At 38.8% G+C, this 14,551-nt stretch overlaps 1 protein-coding gene and 1 pseudogene across 1 annotated transcript in view; both read right to left on the minus strand.

Moving 5' to 3' along the window:
* LOC107572500 (78 kDa glucose-regulated protein-like) overlaps positions 1–14,551 on the minus strand; it is a 59,673-nt gene that overhangs the window by 6,875 nt on the left and 38,247 nt on the right. The window contains exons 2-6 of the mRNA XM_016258923.1: positions 1,978–2,141; positions 1,579–1,810; positions 1,343–1,480; positions 1,144–1,256; positions 401–791 (exon numbers count right to left, since the gene is read on the minus strand). Coding sequence (XP_016114409.1) covers positions 401–791; positions 1,144–1,256; positions 1,343–1,480; positions 1,579–1,810; positions 1,978–2,093 — 990 coding nt within the window. The 5' untranslated portion in view covers positions 2,094–2,141. The remainder of the gene's footprint in view (positions 1–400; positions 792–1,143; positions 1,257–1,342; positions 1,481–1,578; positions 1,811–1,977; positions 2,142–14,551) is intronic.
* LOC107572495 (78 kDa glucose-regulated protein pseudogene) lies at positions 12,669–13,770 on the minus strand (annotated as a pseudogene).

Raw genomic sequence — 14,551 nt, forward strand, 5'->3', positions numbered from 1 at the left:
TATGGAGATTTTTCCATCTACAGATTTTTTCCTGACCTTTTCTCTGTAAATTAATGGGGCACACTATTGCTGTAAAACACAATCTCTACTCAGCAGTCAGATGTCCGTATGCACAAAGACAGATCCCTAAACAAGACCATATCTGCAGATGAAACTTTGTTTGTAGAAGGATTTGCTAAATGTGAACTAGCACCTCATGACTACACGTTATGTACGAGAAGCTGCAAAAGACACAGGCGCAAGTGGAATGCAAAAAACATGGTGACGTTAATTTTTAAGTAACTATAATGGGCGATATATTGCGTCACCAAAAATTATTGAGGTCATGTACATATATTGCGATAAGTCGATATATTGATTGCGACAGGCCTATTAGTTGGTAAAGCGGAGCTTCTCTTACCATGTTGAGCTCCTCAAACTTGGCGCGGGTCAACGTCTCGGAGAAGTCTTCACCCTCGAAGAAGGACTCGATCTCGATGCGGGCCTGATGCTGTGCAGACAGCGCTCTCTTTGCCTTCTCCACCTCACGACGCAGCTTCTGCACGGCACGGTTGTCCTTGCGCACATCTTTGCCGGTCTTCTTCTTGTAGAGCTTGATGAAGTGCTCCATAACACGCTGATCGAAGTCTTCCCCACCGAGGTGAGTGTCTCCATTGGTGGCCACCACCTCAAAGACGCCGTTATCGATGGTTAGCAGGGAAACGTCAAAGGTGCCGCCGCCGAGATCAAACACCAGGATGTTCTTCTCACCGTCCCTCTTGTCCAGACCGTAAGCGATGGCGGCAGCGGTTCTGTGGAGAGCAAGATGTTCAACAGGGTTATTATTATTATTATCAATTAAATGTTAATGTTAATTTTATTACAAGTAACAATACTGGGGGGGGGGGGGGGGGTGTCCATCAGGGTCATCACCATAAATTAAATTCAAACCATAAAATATCTTATTTATTGGTTTTAAAAATTAATCTCTCCTCAACCACCATCTTAAAAAATAAAAGCTGACAATATAAAAAAATCTATCAGTTTATTAATAAGCTATAATAGGAAATCAATGATACTAAATAACACTGATGTCAATTTAAACAAGATTCCTTTAAGCAAATAAACTGTTTTACAACAATGTAGAAGTAATTCTATATTTACGGCTCATTGATGATCCTCATGACGTTCAGTCCGGCGATGATTCCTGCATCTTTGGTGGCCTGGCGCTGGGCGTCATTGAAATAAGCGGGCACAGTGACCACAGCATGTGTGACCTTTAGAAGAGCAGAAACAGATCATATGTTGAGTTTTACTGCAGTGCAACAGAGATGTTTTCTTGGTGTTGGAGTCAAAACTTTACCTTCTTTCCCAGGTAAGCCTCTGCGGTCTCCTTCATTTTAGTCAGAACCATGGCAGAGATTTCCTCAGGGGTGAAAGTCTTCATCTGACCTGATCCGATGTCCAGCTGGATGTGAGGCTTGTTCTTCTTCTCAATAACCTGAAAGAGACACAGCAGGTGTTTAGTGTCCCCATTGAAGACAAAGAGACAAATACAGTTCAAATACAGTTCAAACACAGGCTGGCAGACGCGTTTACCTTAAAGGGAATGTATTTAATGTCCTGCTGCACGGCCGAGTCGCCCCACGTGCGGCCGATCAACCTCTTGGCGTCAAAGACTGTGTTCTCAGGATTGGAGGTCAGCTGGTTCTTCGCAGCGTCTCCGATGAGTCGCTCACCTTCAGTGGTGAAGGCCACGTATGACGGAGTGATGCGGTTTCCCTGGTCATTGGCGATGATCTCGACACGGCCGTTCTTGAACACTCCAACACTGGAACAAAATAAAATAGTATAAGTACACACAAATAATAGAGAACGTAATAATGTTTTAAGCTCAGAAAGTGATCTCTCTCTCTCTCTCTCTCTCTATATATATGTCTCGAAAATCAAATTTAAAGGGCCCGTGAACCCTGTATATGAATCCAAACTTATTCTCACCACGAGTAGGTCGTCCCGAGGTCTATTCCAATCACTGTCCCAACACTGTCCTTCTTGTCGTCCTCTTCGGCAAAAACGCTGCCGGCCACCAGCAGGAACAGGCAAAGCAGTCGCATTTTGACGTTGATCTCGTGTCAAATGGTCTCTGATTTCTGTAAAGAGTACTTTAAAGATAAAGGTCACAGGTCAGAGGTCAGAGCAGGTACATAATGAAGCACATGACACTCATTGGATGGACAGACGGCTATAACCAAGCAATGCATTTTCATGCAAAAACTAATGAATGGAAAACTCCTACACAGTTTAGAATGGCTGCATCGAGTTCAGCTGCAAATACATATTAAGCCACTCAAATATGAAGAATGTGAAAATACATACTTAATAAAGGCCAATGCAAACAATAGATACTAACATTAGATGTCAAAAAAAAATTTTGTAAAATATAAATTAAATTTTTTTCCCACAGTAAAATATTTCCACGGACAATCCCAGCAGAGGAGCGTCTCGTTCAAGGTTACACAAGTCTTTTAGCAACTCAGCATTTCATTACAAAATAGAGTTAAAGTACACCATCCTTCGGATGCTTTATAGAACAGATAAAATGATCTAGAAATAAAAAAATCCTCACTACGTCAAATGTACAGTATATTAGCATACAAAAGATCGATCAATTCAATCACTGTACAATCATGAGAGCACTGATATAAAGACATACTAGATATTCTTGATATTGCCTCTGACTAAATACATAACAAGCTGCCCTGAGAAATCAACAAAAGGAAGAGGAAGTTCAAGAGTAACAAAAGAAACAAAAGGTTTGCTGGGCCCTTATGCTGTGTCATACACACTTACTAATGTCATTCAGACACGATCAGTGATGGGAAAGTGTAAATCTGCATCAGAAATGATCAGACTTCACCATGTTAACTGACATTTTCACACTAAACTTGTGATTTATTGTATATTATGAAAAGGTTTGATTATTGCTCACTACGTCAAATGTACAGTATATTAGCATACAAAAGATCGATCAATTCAATCACTGTACAATCATGAGAGCACTGATATAAAGACATACTAGATATTCTTGATATTGCCTCTGACTAAATACATAACAAGCTGCCCTGAGAAATCAACAAAAGGAAGAGGAAGTTCAAGAGTAACAAAAGAAACAAAAGGTTTGCTGGGCCCTTATGCTGTGTCATACACACTTACTAATGTCATTCAGACACGATCAGTGATGGGAAAGTGTAAATCTGCATCAGAAATGATCAGACTTCACCATGTTAACTGACATTTTCACACTAAACTTGTGATTTATTGTATATTATGAAAAGGTTTGATTATTGCGCACGCAGCACAGAGCCAAAATTGTATTCATTTATAAATTAATGTTTATTTTTTCCAGTTTTAGTATTAGTACAATACTGCTTCAAATAGTAATGAATTAAAAAAAGGAAATTATATATATCTGGTAACACTTTTCAATAATGTTGATGTTAACTAACATGAACAAACAATGAAAAGTACATTTATTACAGTATTTATTAATCTCTGTTAATGTTAATTCACAGTGCATTAATGTTAACAAGCACAGCTTTTGATTTTTATCATTAAGATTAATAAATACTGTAGAAGTATTGTTCATTCTTAGTTCATGTTAACTAATGAACCTTATTGTAAAGTGTTACCATATATTTTTTAAATAGTTTTTTTAATAGTTTTAAATGTTTTTAAAGCACTCTATCATTCACCCAAATGCATGAATTGTTTATATTTCAGGGGAACAAAATCTACTCCATTTTATTTCTCAGTGATGCAAACAACTGTGCTCATTTTGTATCTAACCTTTATTTTGCAACTGTGGTAGAAATGTTTTTCTGGATTTTGACAAATAAATTTTAGTATGTGACATGACGTTTACCCAGAACCCCCTGATCCCGAACACCCTCCCTTTACTGTTTTGTGTTACTTTTCCTATTTGACTGCAGTAGACAGTTTAATAGGTCTTGAAGAAGAAAAATAAACCTCACTGAATTAAATGTAAACCTTAAAATGTATTGTTTTTTATTCCCATTTTATTCAACCCAGTATTATAAAACAAGCTGACCAGCAGTCGTCTGTAATAAAGGCAGCCGAGAGACAAAAATAAAAACTTTTGCAAACATAAAACTTGTATATAAAATAAAAAATAAATACAAAAATAGGACAAATACAATAGACAAAACGTTGTTTTTCCAGGTACATTAGACTAAGTTTAACATGTCTTAAGAAGTACTGCAGCAATTGAATCAAATATAAAAATAAAATACTGTATAGTCTTCACTGTATGAACTACGTATAAATTGATTCATAGTAAAAATACAAAAAAAAAGTGATTCAGGGCTGGATTTACATTAATCTAACAGGTGGAAACAGTTTATTACAAAGTGCATTTTGACATAACTGTGTGTGTATTTGACAGTTTAAGTGCAATAAGCTGTGAAAGAGAACTGAATTCAGGATCACACGCGTCTGAGAGGCGCGTTTCAGCTGTGTCCGTCAGAGTGAACTCTGCATTGAGTCTTTGGTGACACTTTATTTCGATAGTCCACTTTAGACATTCTATTAACAGTAAGTAACTTTGCAATTACATGTCAACTAGCAGTTGGTAGAGTATTAGTAGACTGTCTGCTTAATATATTCTAACACTTTCTTTGTCAACTTATTCTACTAACCCTAAACCTACCCTAACAGTCTACTCTGAGAGTTAGTAGACATGTAGTTGCAAATTAATGAGAATGAGTTGACATGTAGTTGACATGTAGTTACAAAGTCACTTATAGTTAGTAGAATGTCTAAAGTGGACTATCGAAATAAAGTGTAACTGAGTCTTTTGACACTCTAATGTGCCAATACCTTAAAGTAGTACAGCAAAGTTAAAAATGTAACACTTTAGAAAATCGATTTTTTAAATTTGTGAATTGATGCCAATCGGCAGAAGTTAGAATCTCGATACATATGTGAATCAATTTTTTCCCTCACCCCTAATTGAGCCTCAAACCGGGCTGACTGAATTTGAGGCTTTATGTTCGCCCGTCTCGTACAAAAATGTCCGCGTGTTCAATATGTACACCTAGAGAGGCGAGGGCATCATGCGACTGAAAACAGAGTCTGAGCGATCTACAACTCATCCATTTCGTCTTCTTCCTCCGCTGCCGTACATCTTGCTTACGATGGGCTGCACAATTTCCTCCAGCTCCTTCTTCTTGGCCTGGAAGTCCTGAAGATCTGCCTCCTGGTAAGACTCCAGCCACTCAATCTGTTTCAGCAGTTATGTGTGTCCTGTATTTCTGTCGAGTGAACCAGCCATGCCACTAATTATGGATTAATCATTATTTTGAGTCATATTAATCATATGAAGCGTTCCTCTGTCAGTAAAACAAACTGTATCGAGATACTTAAGAACACACATAACGCTGGATGAAGTAGAATCAACTCTAAAAGCAGTAAAACATGTTGTAAATGGAAAACTTTTACGCTCTCTAGAGCGCACACACAAATACGCACTGTTTTGCCAATATGTTAGTATTATAGCTTCATCTTTAGCACGTCCGTGAAACCAGACCTGAAGGGAATTATTACATTTGTGGGTCCCTGGCATCAAACAGATTGAAAAACCACTGATCTGTGGACAGCGCGTGCTGTCTCTCTCACACACAAGGCATCAGTTATCGTCCACTATGACACACTACACGAGATGAAACGATTTAATCTTGCGTCCCGACGCCCATTGTCGTTTATGAATCCCCACAACACCCATTTTGTGTCATTATAAATAAATGTTTGACAGAGTTTAATATAATATTCAGGCAATAAGCTTTTTTAACGGATAAAGTGCAAATAAATAACCACTGAGGGTCAATTGAGAATCAGATGGGTGTATGTGTGTCAAATGCATGCATGAATATATGGCACATTCACAATGACATTGTTGTGGTTTGGTGACTCATTAACAGAGTGTGAGCAAAACTATCTGCGTGCAAACAAATGATTAGCTGTCATGTAATGATGCAACGATAAGGAACAATCTGGCAATGCTTTTCAGTATGATTCAATTCTGAATCGAAATTACACTAATTCTATGACTGCATTACCCAGATAGCACACGTATGTCTGCAAGATGTCTGTTAAAGATCGCTTCATCTAGAAAGCATCTGCTGTGTCCAAACATCTGACAGACGTCTTCAAGATGTGAGTTTTACATTCATTCTAAATCATAGACCTTTTCTAAATGTCTATTTGACATCTGATAGGAAACGTCCTAAAGTCGTATTGCAGATGAGCAAACACTCTAAAAAAATGTAAATGCACTCTGCACTCTGATGTAAGTGCAGATGTCAAATAGATGTCTCCTTGATGTATGTGTGCTATCAGGGTATAGATGTAAAGCAAAATGGTTTGTTTTTCTAACATTTTATTGACCAATTAACTTATTGATCAACTTAAATTTCTGAACTGATTTAGAATATAGCCGCAAGTGGTGATCATCGGGGTCCAAGCACGACCCATTAGGCAATTGATGTTGAAAAGACATCAAATTGACATCAAAATTGACACAAAAAAAAACAGGTCAAATATGCAAATCCAACTGATGTCAAAAACTTGAAATGACGTTGATTTGATGTAAATTGAATGTCAAACATATTGGCCTATGTATACATTAAACCAATTTCAGTGTGGGATTAACTTCCTATTTTCACACAGTTACCACTGGAAGAAATTGCTGTCCAAACAGAATTTAAAATAATGTTACAGCATTGTCACCAATGACTAATATTTTTTGTCAAAATTGATATCAAGGTGCCCGCTGGGAAACGCCTTGTGTAGTGGATAAATGTCAAAAATAATAAGCGGATCCTGTTGCAAAACACAAAAAAAATCCACGTCCAGGCACTCCCATAGTAAGCAAAGTAAAAAGCCTTTACTATAAAACAGGGCTACATTTTAAAAAGACACCAATGCATATTGACATAAGCAGGCCTGACGAAGGGTGAAAGATATATATATATATATATATATATATATATATATATATATATATATAAACTGAAAAAAATGATAAACGCAACACTTTTGTTTTTGTCCCCAGTTTTCATGAGCTGAACTCAAAGATCTAAGACTTTTTCTATGTACACAAAATGCCTATTTCTCTCAAATATTGTTCACAAATCTGTCTAAATCTGTGTTAGTGAGCACTTCTCCTTTGCCGAGATAATCCATCCACCTCACAGGTGTAGCATATCAAGATGCTGATTAGACAGCATGATTATTGCACAGGTGTGCCTTAGGCTGGCCACAATAAAAGGTCACTCTAAAATGTGCCGTTTTATCACACAGCATAATTTGTTTCTGAAGGGAATGCGCCCCCGATCTACATAAATGCATCTATGTTTGCACAAATCTTTTATGATTCAGCCTCATCTACAGAAGAAGTGAGTATAATGTTTTGTAATGAATCTTTGCAAATCGCCTTTCCAAATAATGTGTTAATTAGCAAGTTTCATGATGAATGCGGCTAAAGTAAACAGTCTCTCTGAGAGCAGCTTGGAAGAGAGGGGCGGGGCCAGCAGAGCTCATTAACATTTAAAGGAAAATGCTACAAAAACGGCTTGATCTGAAAAGAGCTGTTTTTGACAGGGTAAAAAAGGTGTTTTTTACACTACCATTGAGAAATTTTAACCAAACTATGTTACAGACTTTTCATTAAGACCCTAAAGAATCAAATCAACTTGTGGAAAATGGGCATCCTATGACCCCTTTAAAGTCTAATGATATTTTCTGCTACAATAAATTTCAGACTTGAAAGTGACTTCAGAGTCTCTAAGTACATTTGGGGCTACTTTGCATATTTCATACTGTTTTTACATGCTACTTTTAAAAATAGCAGGCAGTATAGCAAGCAGTTCATATTACATTCAAGATTTAAATTTGTGAATTATTGCTGCATGCAGCAAAGACACACAGTATACATACTACAGTATATACTGCAGAAACAGTAAAAGTGTCTGCAAAAACACAAAATAAAAGACCCCTGGAGGAAGAACAACCATGATGAAAGGTATTAACATTTATCGCAATATCTATGTTGGAAACAATGTTGTAATGCCAGTTTGAAAGCTCTTGTGTATTAGGTGTGTGTTGCATATGTTGTTATCATGAAAACATATCCGAAAATTGGTGGTAATATTTTCTGAGCAAACAGATAAAACGGAGCAAACATGGTTTTTAGTGCTTGCTCATGTGAAGAGGGAAAGAGTTACTGATACTGAAGCAAGGTATAAATCTGTTTTTAAATCTTAAAATGAAATTGAGATTGTGAATTTAGGTAAAGCGGTGAAGAGCCAGGGGTTGTTTTGTAGGCAAACATCAAGGCCTTAAATTTTATGCGAGCAGCTATTGGTAGCCAGTGCAGATTGTTACATTAGGATGGAATGAGAGACAGAGTGGAGTGTAATCAGAATAGCAGATAGAAAAAGCCATGTTTCTGAATGGCAGAACTTAGTGATGCCATGTAGAATGAGAAGAGAAGTGGTCCAAGCACTGAGCCCTGAGGCACCCCAGTAGCTAGATGTTGCGACTTGGACACCTCACCTCTCCAAGATACCTTGAAGGACCTATCTGAGAGGTAAGACTTGACCCACTGAAATGCAGTTCCTGAGATGCCCTTTCCCATGAGGGTTTACAGGAGGATCTGATGGTTAACGGTGTCAAAAGCAGCGGACAGATCCAGCAAGATAAGATTAATTTGGAAGCCGCTCTTGCCAGTCTTAGGGCTTCCAACAACCGAGAGCAGGGCTTACCTGAGCATGAGCACACCTGAAGCTTCTTAGCGGGTTCCTTCAGTGTGACAACTTCTTGTGCAGTGCCTACCTTCTCCTTATTCTTATCCATTCCAAAGTCACTAGCTGTGTGATCTATCCGTGTGTCATCTTTCACCCCCACTCTCGTCGACACCAGGGGTATTCTTCCTTTACTTTGCTCATAGCTAAAGGTGGGCATCTACATGTACTACTTTGTACTGGAGCCTGCTGACAAGGGTAGCTAGCCCCTGCCAGCCCCAGATGGGGTCTGTTCCCTGCAGTCAGCTGTTTTTCCTTGCTGTCACAAGGTCTTTCCTTTGTTGTCAGCTATTCTGTTCCTAGATGTCACTGGATGCATCCAGATACACTCATTTGAAAACATAGGACAAGATGGTATAAATCCCCACCGCACTAGTTGAATATAAAGTTGCCACCACCAGCAAATGTTCTGGGCCACCAGAAGATGAAATAAAACCCATCTTCAGTTATGTACCTTTGCATTTTCAGGTGTTTCAGCCTTTTAAACACAAGACTCCCTCCGCAGAGGCAGGCCCACCACAGGTTGATCAGACCTTGGTGTGGGTCCCTATCATCTTGGGGCCCAGCTGGGGTCTTTCCTCCTAAACCATAGCCACCGTCTGCAGTTTTCTGCAGTATCTGCCACTTCTCTGACGGTCTGGCACAGGGTTTAACCATGGATTCCCAACTCCTTAAGAACCTTGATGGTAGATGCTGACACAAAGCCCCGGCAGCCAACCTCCACAGGGCGGACTGAAGCTTTCTAGCCCTGCTGATGAGCATTGTTTGCCATTTCCACATATCATAGCCTCTTCCTCTCATTTGCTTCTTCTGTGCCATCCTCCCAGGGTACTTTGAGTTAGATGAAATAGACAAGCTGCAGTGTATTGGACTGCAAGTTGCTGACCTACATCAGCCAGCATCTTCCAGTCCCTGACTCCCCCAAATACACAAATTAGTCGAGATGAAACATTATAGCAACATACAATAGAATGTTTCTTTATCTTTTTTTCCATTTCAAAAGTAGTTTTAAATGTGATCTATTTTGCCCCCTTTAACAAGATGTAAAATAAGTCTCTGATGTCCCCAGAGTGTTTATTTGAAAATAACGACATAGCTGGTCTCATGGTGTCACAGTGTCTGGTTGTGGTGCCCTGGACTAGCCACTTGAGGGTGCTCTCCCGTTTCTGTGTTACATGTGTTGAACTCCATTTCCCATAGTCCCATGCCTGTCCTTCTGTTCTGATCATGATCACCTGTTAGTCATTTACTCATCATCCCATCACTACATATACCATGCTCACTATGTCTGTCTTGGTTGCAGTATTATTTGATATCTGATGTTTGTGTTTGATGTTGTTTGAGGTTCATCGTGCTTTCTGTTCCCTGTGTTTTGGATTACCTTTTGTCTAGTTTTTGTTCTGTTCTGATTATTTGTTACTTTAATAAACTACTGCATTTGGATCTATCTTGTTTTCTCCTGGCATTTCGTGACACATGGTGCCTTCACGTGCTATCACAAACTTTATAAGTCCCACTTGTGATTATAAGCTCAACAAATTCAAGCGGTCGACTTCACATTACTTTCATATGCAAAGTTTTAACTACCACTTTCCTATTTACGATTGTTCTGGTAGCACGTGAAGGCAGCATCAGTGAACACAGGCAGAGACAATTATAACTTTAGCAACATTATCCTTACAGAATGCTAAGAAGCTCTTTTAGAAAGGCAATTTAGAAAACAAAATATGACTCCTATGTTCGTTGGCGCATCCCAAAACACAACACTTGTAATGCCTCTTTGGCGCTGACATTGTATATCTCCAACAGCTACAGCAAGAAAACAGTAATGGCAGACTGCTGCTTCTCACTCAGGGCTGTGTCTATGTTAACAGGGCAGAGCGCGTCACAAATGGGCGGGATTTCTTCCCCCTACGACGATGTCATTGTAGGAAGAAATCTGGAATCACGTTTCAAAGAGACTGTTTATGATTTATTGGGATTATTAAAAAAAATGAGTGGGTGGATTTTTACCACTATAGGCTGGTTGTTTTCACACACTGTGGCCACACAACTGTGTTCAAATACCTTATAAAAGTGATTTTTGCACAATAGGTTCCCTTTAAAATACATATTGACTTCATACTGTCTTAATAAACTGCTTGTCCCTCAGAAAAAGGCATATTCAGTCATATAAATATCATGACTACTGGATCACTGTCTAATATCCAGCTAATTTTGCAATGCAGAAGTACACTATTTTCAATGGAAGCATGTTTCTGACTTTTTATCTGACAATTCAGACTTATTTTTGCAAATCTGAAAATAGTCAAAATTGCGAGATATAAACACTGATATAAACTCACAATTCTGCCTTTTTGTTCTCTGAATTATGAGATTGTATCTCGCAGCATTGAGTCTAGAGGTGGGAATCCTTTGGAGCCGCAAGATTAGATTTATATCGATTCTTGAGGTCACGATTCGATTAAAAACTAATTCACGATTTTGAAGCACATTTTGTTTCGTTTTAAGCATAGATTTTATTCTAGTTTACAGTTTTGTGTTAATTTTCCTATTTGACTGCATTAGACCGTTTAATAGGTCTTGAAGAAGAAGAAAAAAATCACATAATTAAATGTAAACCTTAAAATGTATTGTTTTTTTCCCTTACCATTTTAGTCAACCCAGTATTATAAAACAAATGCCATTTAAGATGACTGCAGTCAGGACCAGCAGTCGTCTGTAGTAAAGCAAGGGAGCACTGAGACAAATAGAAAATTAACCATGGTTTTATTGTAGTAAAAGTGTAGTAACCATGGTTTTTTGGCGCATTGATTACCATTTTTATAACCACAGTTTTACTACAAATTCCATGGTTAAACTATGGTATAACTATGGTTAATTTGTGGTTACCATGGTTTAACTATAGTAACCATGTTTTTTTGGTTTTATTTGTGGTAAAACCATGGTTAATTTTCGTAAAGGATAATATTCCTTGATACAAAAATAAAAACGTTTGCAAACATAAAGCTGGTAAATAAAATAAACAATAGGACAAATACAATAGACAAAATCTTTAAATTAAATAAGTTTTTCATGTACATTAGCCTAAGATTAATCTGTCTTAAGAAATACTACAGAAACTGAATAATCAAATATAAAAATAAAATACAGTATAGTCTGCACTGTATTAACTGCATATAAATTGATTCATAATAAAAATGCAAAAGTTATTCAGGTTTTTTTTTTTTTTTGGATTAACGTTAGTGTGACAGGCGGCTTATTAGTCGGCTGTCACTTTAAGAACAAATCCATGGATCTAATATACTGTTACACATCTGATTTGCTTCCAACTGTTTATGTTCACGTATAACATAACAGACTGTGTTTATGTGAATACTCCACACAAAGTGCATTTTGACATAATTGTGTGTGAACTTGACTGTATAAGTGCAATAAACTGTGAAAGAGAACTGAATTCAGGATCGCATGCATCTGAGAGGCGGAATTTGTGCTCGTGCTTCGGCTGTGTGTCCGACAGAGTGAACACTGCATCGAGTCCTTTTTCGCAGCTTACTGTGAATAACTCTAACATGCCAATAACTAGTACAGTGAAGTTAAAGAAATGTAACACTTTAGACAATCGATTTAGAAGTTAGAATCGCGATACATATGTGAATACATTTTTTCCTGCACCCCTAATCGAGCCTCAAACCAGCCTGACAAAATCTCCATCAGAATGAAGAGAAAATAAGACAACAAGCGCAACTCTCTAAGACTCTCCAAGTCTTTCCTGAAGAGATTTGAGGGTTTACGTTCGCCCCACTCATAAAAAAATATCTGCGTGTTCAATATGTAAACCTAGAGAGGCGAGGGCGTCATGCGACTGAAAACAAAGTCTGGACGATCTACAACTCATCCTTTTCATCTTCATCTTCTGGTGGCGGGCCACCCGTGCTGCCGTACAGTTTGCTTACGATGGCGTGCACGATTTCCTCCAGCTCCTTCTTCTTGGCCTGGAAGTCCTCGAGATCTGCCTCCTGGTGAGACTCCAGCCACTCAATCTTCTCCTCGACCGCCTTCTCGATGGCCTCCTTGTTGTCGGACGACAGCTTGCCGCCCAGCTTCTCTTTGTCCCTGATCTGGTTCTTCAGGGAGTAGGAGTAGCTCTCCAGCTCGTTGCGGGCGTCGATGCGCTCCTTCAGCTTCTTGTCCTCATCAGCGAAGCGCTCGGCCTCGTTCACCATGCGTTCGATATCTTCGGGCGTCAGCCGGTTCTGGTCATTGGTGATGGTGATCTTGTTCTTGTTGCCCGTGCCCATGTCCTCTGCGGTGACGCGCAGAATGCTGTTGACGTCGATCTCGAAGGTGACCTCGATCTGAGGGACGCCACGGGGAGCCGGAGGGATGCCGGTCAGGTCAAAGGTGCCCAGGAGGTTGTTATCCTTGGTCAGCGGACGCTCACCTGGAAAGATTGAGGGAAAGAGTGAGAACAGATTCTACTCTGAAGATTAAAGGCACAATATGCAAGTTTTCGCCGCTAGAGGTCGCATTTTCAAAACAATAAGAAAAGGCGAAGCTTGATGACATTATAAAGGAGAGTGGAATGATCGGAGATGTTGTTTTTTGGCCATCCAGAGATGTATGCAGAGCCGTTGAGAAACAGAGCTGCGACACTCCCATAGACTTCCATAAGAACTGAGGAATACGGAAGTAAAACGTGTCATGGAGCAGCCAGTAGTTGCAGCATTGAAGCACATTCATTTTGCATTCATTGAAGAAATTACTGCATTTTTTTTTACATTTTAATGCATTAATTGACATATTGGAAATCTGAACAGTAGTGGTATTTTATGAAGCGCATTATCGTTAGATAATAGACAGTTATACTATAATTGCCGTTAGATAAAGTAAGAAACACCTTAATGACCATAACCAGATGCCAATTCTCATATTTTTAAGTTTTTAGTCTTTCTGCAATATTTCTCTCTCTGTAGGAGGTTGAATGAGTTTCAATGAAGACTGCTTTTTCAAGGAATGCAATAACGAGTTTTGCTGAATGATATCATAAAATAACACTGGGATGTGAGTAAATTTAAACTTCTTAAATTTAACATTTAAAAAAAATAGAAACTTATAAAAATAGAGTTTTTGATAATGTCTAAATATACATTCAAATGCAAAACCTAAAAAAAGCAAACAATTATGACCAGCAAAACACTTGAGCAACTACAGTAGAGCTAAATACATGTAGGCTATATTCATTAAACAGCCATTCCGGAATCTAGTGGTTAAACCATAGCATTACATATAAAAACATTTCTGGCCACCAGACTGTCACGAATCCTGTCCATGAACTTCCGTCTGCTTACCATCAGAGGTCACCCTTTCCATTACATTGACTCTCGCACTACACCTACTGTTGCTTATCATCCCGGACTACATATCCCATCATTCATTGCACTGATTGCACTCAGCATGGATTGCACACAGCTGTTTTCACTGATTGCACACAGCTGCTTCACATCACTCACTCACTATATAACACTCGCTCAAACTACCATTCACGGCCGAGTATTGCTTAGCTGGTTAGTTTTCCTAGTTCCTGTTATCCTTCCTGTGTTTCCTTGTTTTGCCTTGCCTTGCCTTGTTGGTTTTCTCGGTTCTGATCTTTGCCTGTCTCCCTGGATTTATCCCTCTAGTCTCGCCCCTGT

Source organism: Sinocyclocheilus grahami, unplaced genomic scaffold, assembly GCF_001515645.1.
Source record: "Sinocyclocheilus grahami isolate Dianchi unplaced genomic scaffold, SAMN03320097.WGS_v1.1 scaffold1762.1, whole genome shotgun sequence".
In the NCBI taxonomy this organism is placed as follows: Eukaryota; Metazoa; Chordata; class Actinopteri; order Cypriniformes; family Cyprinidae; genus Sinocyclocheilus; species Sinocyclocheilus grahami.